At 48.2% G+C, this 5,230-nt stretch overlaps 1 protein-coding gene across 1 annotated transcript; it reads right to left on the bottom strand.

The window, feature by feature from the left end:
• Positions 1–3,436: 3,436 nt before the first annotated feature.
• On the bottom strand, positions 3,437–4,375 carry LOC104983764 (olfactory receptor 477-like). The gene has a single exon (XM_010833285.1). It carries the CDS (start codon positions 4,373–4,375, stop codon positions 3,437–3,439), a length of 939 nt encoding a protein of 312 aa, XP_010831587.1.
• Positions 4,376–5,230: the final 855 nt, after the last annotated feature.

Below are 5,230 nucleotides of genomic sequence, written 5' to 3'. Positions count from 1 at the left end.
CATAGCCTTGACTAGACGGACCTTTGTTGGCAAAATAATGTCTCTGGTTTTGAATATGCCATCTAGGTTGGTCATAACTTTCCTTCTAAGGAGTAAGCGTCTTTGAATTTCATGGCTGCAGTCACCATCTGCAGTGATTTTGGAGCCCAGAAAAATAAAGTCTGACACTGTTTCCACTGTTTCCCCATATATTTCCCATGAAGTTAGTTTAAATGAATTTGAGACAGTTGAGAACATGATGAATGTCTAGGAGATTCAAAGTGATTTATCCCCTTTCCATCTGTAAACAGGAGACTTTAGAGATCATCTTTGTTCCGCATAGACTAGACCTGAGGTCCTGCAAGGCCAACTTTTCTCAGGTGACAGAAGCGGTCATCGGTAACAGTAACCACTCATTCAACACTGGCTGTTGGCAGGGACCTTGATCCACTGTAGCCCAGCGCTTTGGCTGCCTGGTCGGGACCACAAACTGGTCTTCATTTCAGCATTTATGGCTTGATCGGCCCCTAACTTTAGCTTCACTTCTACCCAATGGAAAGTTCTAGATCTTCAGGTACTCGGTGGGCTCTGGGTGCTCTGAAGATGTGTAAAGAAAAATTCAATTCAAATGCTCTTGAGAGAGGTAACACTTTGACTGAATTTCCAGTCTTCCAGCAGACTTAGGTGAAGGCAGAGGAGAGAGCTGGGCTGTGTTTGCAGAGGGCAGGGAGTGTGGGGCTGTAGGAGCTGGATGCCTGTTCTCCCTGGCCGACACTGCTGTGCTGTCAGCTGCTCCTGCACTCAGCCCTCTGCCTGTCTTTCCCCCGTGCTTCTTCCGATTCTCACCAGTCAAATTTCTGGGGAACCTGTTTACTCCTTAGCCTGTGACCTGGTTGCCTAGGGCTTTGAGGCAACCTTCGCTCAGCAACTGGTGAAGTTAGGAGGCAGAGTCTGGGATTACAGGGCAGTGAGGAGGGGCTGGCACCCCTCTCTCGCTTCCCTGGTCCCCTGTGGGTCCTTGCTCAAAGGGAAATTATCATTCAAAGAAAATTTTCTCGTTAAGCGAATGGCTTATTTTCATGGAACGATTGCAGCCCCTAACCTCCTGAGTCTGAAAGGGTAGGAGACTGGCTGGAGCTTGCTCTCTTCTTAGTTTATGTGATGGTTAATTTTATGTGTCAATTTGGCCAAGCAAAAGAATACTCGAGAGCTCATAAAATGTTTCTGGGCATCTGTGAAGGGTTTCTGGAAGAGATCAGCTTTATAATTGGGGACTGAGTAAAGAAGATGACCCTCACCAGCGTGGGTGGGCATCAGCCAGTCATTTGAGGGCCTGATTAGACCAAAAAGGCCAAGAAGGGGCAACTCGGCTGTTTTGGTTGGAGCTGGAAGTTCTGCTCTCAGACATTGATTTTCCTGGTTCCTGAGCCTTCAGATTCCCACCACGGCTTTCATCGGTGGGCCCTGGCTTTTAGGTTTTTGTATTCAGACTAAATTACAGCACTGTCTTCTCCTACTTCTCCAGCTTGCAGATGGCAGATTGTGAATCTCAGCTTTCATAATTGCATGAGCCAACTCTTATAATAAATCTCCATTTTTATGTCTCTGTATATATCCAGTTGGTTCTGCTTCTCTGGAGAAGCCTATACAGTATGTTAAGAAAAATGATCTCAAGCTTGTACATAAAGCAGGGAGATGATTCCAACATGATTACTAGGCATTGATCAGTAGGTTCACCTGGGATTAATAAGTTTTTTAGGAAAACATTCCACTTTGGCATCTGTGAATTTACAGGTGAACGCTTTGTCTGGGAGAGGTGCAATCTCTTTGGCTTCTTCACAGGGCTGAAGCCAGCAGCTGTGTCCCGCAATGCAACCTGCCTAAGTTTGCCCTTTTCTCCTCCCTATCAGAACCTAAAATGGCCAGAGTTTGTTTTCCCCCATTTCCTCATTTATATTATCCACATTCCTGATCCCAAGCTTTTCCTGCTGTCCCTGAATGAGTCATAAACTGAAGTCATTCAGTGGATTAAGGAACTCGGACTGAGGTGAGCTGGCAAAGCACAACACACACTCACAGCCCTTTCCTGCCACTTCCAGTGCCCCAGGAATGTTCTCAGGAGTGTGGGGACACCCCCACGCTGGACTGGGGTTCACGCTAATTCCATTTGAATCCTCCAAAGATACGGAGCCTCAGCTGACATCTGGGTTTCACAGTAAATTGCACCTCTTTTTCGTTCTCTTAAATCAGTAAGACTGATGTCTGTTTCAATAAAATAAGGGTTTTATCTAAAAACATACAGATAGTTTCTAATTGAAAAAAGTTATATGGTCTTTCGGTCTGTAATATTGCTTCATTGGTCATTTACATAGAAACGATAGCTCACTACTGCTTTAGAGCAGGTTTTAGTCCAAGGTTAATTAGAGATTTCTGTACTGGGGCCTCCATTCTCTGCTGCATGTCGAGTGACTACTCTCCTCCGTCTGTAGTTGAACACCACGTGGATTATTACTTCAGTAGCGTTTATTCAGAAGGGCAACATACCTTGTAGAGCCTTACGGGGAAGGTCTCTTTGGTTGAAATATGCCGTTTTCACTGTTTGGCATTCAATGAACCTTTCTATATTTGAGAACTCTCAAAACAAGAAGCAGATAGAGTCTAGCTCCGCCTTCTACCTCCCGGGGGCCTGTAAGATAGAAGTACGGATGGAGGAGATGAGCATCTGTGTGCTATCTATGCTGAATGTGGTTAATACATCAAGAGATATAGAATAGGCCAAGAAAGGCAGGATTGCATTTTTTTTTCCTTCCAGATTGAGTTGGTGTAGTGTGTTCTTGGTTACCAGAATACTTAGAGCTTTGGGGCTTTGAGACGGTTAATATTCATGGTGTGTATGACAGCACAATACGGGACTGCGTGATCTTAATAACGTGAATATGGTACTCAGTGGAGAAAATGCACAGATGACACCCAGCAGGGCGTGTCAGATGGTCAACTGCTTGTGATTATGAACGACTGCGTTTTGCTTCTGTGCTTTTTGCTTTCCTATTATGCACATATTAACTTTTAAGAAACAAATGTTAAAACCCTTCAAAAAAGAGATATAGAATAGCTATGCTGCCAGACAGGTGAATGCTGCTTAGGACCTGAGCCTCGAGGAAGTGATGAGAGGTCTAGGATCAGCAGGAGATGACATGCAGTTGGATGCTGTAGAGGGTGGTGTGGCGGCCAGAGCAGGTGGCTCTGTCCAGCGCTGAGTGGTGCTGAAAGCTCAGGGCAGTAATGCCAGCCGCAGCCCTGGAGAATGCACAGAGGTGAAGCTCCTTATGTGGCATCCTATACAGACCACCCTGTGGCAGGGGCTTAGCTGTGTCTTCCTGCTCTTGGTTCTTGTCCCGGCTGGGTTCTCTAGGCTTCTCTTCTACGCTATGGTCTTCTGGAGGCCTCTCTAACAAATTCACTTTCTGCTGAGGTTAAGGACCCTAAGTAGTACAGCAGCCTTGACATCTTTATTCCGTAGGCTGTAGACCGGCGGGTTCAGCATGGGGATCACGATGGTGTAGAACACAGAGAGGATCTTGTTGTAGGCTGACACACTTTCCGGGTTGGGTTGCACATACACAAGGAACACAGACCCATAGAAAAGGCAGAGGGCAGTGAGGTGGGAGGCACAGGTGGAGAAGGCCTTGTGCTGGGCCTCCAGCGACCTCATCCCGCAGATGGTGACCAGGATGTAGGCATAAGAGACCAAGATGACTGAGACTGTGGGGATGGTGGTCAAGGCGGAAAAGATGAGCAGGATGACGTTGGCCACAGTGGTGTTTGAGCAGGCCAGTTGGAGCACAGGGGGGATGTCACAGAAGTAATGGTCAATGACGTTGGGACCACAGTAGGGCAAGCTGAAGACATTCCCTGTCTGCACTGCTGAAATGAATACCCCCACAGCATAGGTGAGCCCCACCAGCTGGACACACAAACGCTTGGACATGATGCTGTGGTACAGGAGAGGGTGGCAGATGGCCACAAATCGGTCATAAGCCATGATGGACAAGAGCACACACTCCCCAGAGCCATGGAGGGTCATGAGGGCCATCTGGACCACACAGCCCTCAAAGGAGATGGACTGGTCAACAGTGAGGAAGCTGATCAGCAGCCTGGGGGTGAACAAGGAGGAATTGCAGACGTCAAGGAAGGAAAGCACACTCAGGAGGAAGTACATGGGGGTGTGGAGGGTGCTGCTGGCTCGGATGACATCTATGAGGCCCAGGTTGCCCACCAGAGTCACCAGGTAGATCAGCAGGAAGGTGGCAAAGAGGAGCTGCTTTTGGTCTGCCCGGTCTGTGAGCCCCAGCAGGATGAATCTGGGCACTGTGCTGTGGTTCTGTCCTGAGGCCATTCCAGTGGGGTGTTTCCTACATGACAAAGAAGAAGAGAAACAAGAACACTAACTCTCCCATCCAAGGGGTATACTTCAATGTCTGTGTGCCCAGTTGCTCAGTGATGTCCATCTCTTTGCGATCCCATGGACTGTGGACCACCAGGCTCTTCTGTCCACAGGATTTCCCTGGCAAGAATACTGAAATAGCTTGCCATTACCAACTCCATGGGCTCTTCCTGACCCAGGGATCAAACCCTTGTCTCTTGTACCTCCTCTATTGACAGGAGGGTTCTTTACCACTGCACCATCTGGGAAGCCAGTAGCCTTTAATATCTCCTACTAACCTCACCATAGAGCTGCCAGAACTTACACAGGACTGGGAAAGAGACTCTTGGAGGGCACAAATAGAACCTTGAGCAATAGGACCCAGGAGAAAGGAGCAGCAACCCCACAAGAGACTGACCCAGACTTGCCTGTGAGTGTCCAGGAATCTGCAGAGGAGGCGTGGGTTGACAGTGGCCTGCTGCGGGGTTGGGGGCACTGAGTGTAGCAGTGCATGCTTGGGATCTTTGGAAGGGGGTCACCTTTATCTTCATTACCTCCACCATAGTTTGGCCCCAGGTAAATAGCAGGGAGGGAACACAGCTCCACCCATCAACAGAAAGTGAAGTGAAGTTGAAAGTGAAGTTGCTCAGTTGTGTTGGAGAACTGTGGACTGTGACCCTATGGACTGTAGCCTACCAGGCTCCTCTGTCCATGGGATTTTCCAGGCAAGAATACTGGAGTGGGTTGCCATTGCCTTCTCCAGGGGATCTTCCCCACCCAGGGATCAAAGCCAGATCTCCCTATTTGCAGTCAGATATTTTACCATCT

This window comes from Bison bison, unplaced genomic scaffold, assembly GCF_000754665.1.
Source record: "Bison bison bison isolate TAMUID 2011002044 unplaced genomic scaffold, Bison_UMD1.0 scf7180017863408, whole genome shotgun sequence".
Classification (NCBI taxonomy): domain Eukaryota; kingdom Metazoa; phylum Chordata; class Mammalia; order Artiodactyla; family Bovidae; genus Bison; species Bison bison.
The sequence above is the reverse complement of the archived record's forward strand: the minus strand, read 5'-3'. Positions and strand labels throughout refer to the sequence as shown.

Excerpts from the sequence above, each read along its gene's own strand:
- LOC104983764 (XM_010833285.1), bottom strand. The coding sequence starts at position 4,375 with ATGGCCTCAGGACAGAACCACAGCACAGTGCCCAGATTCATCCTGCTG.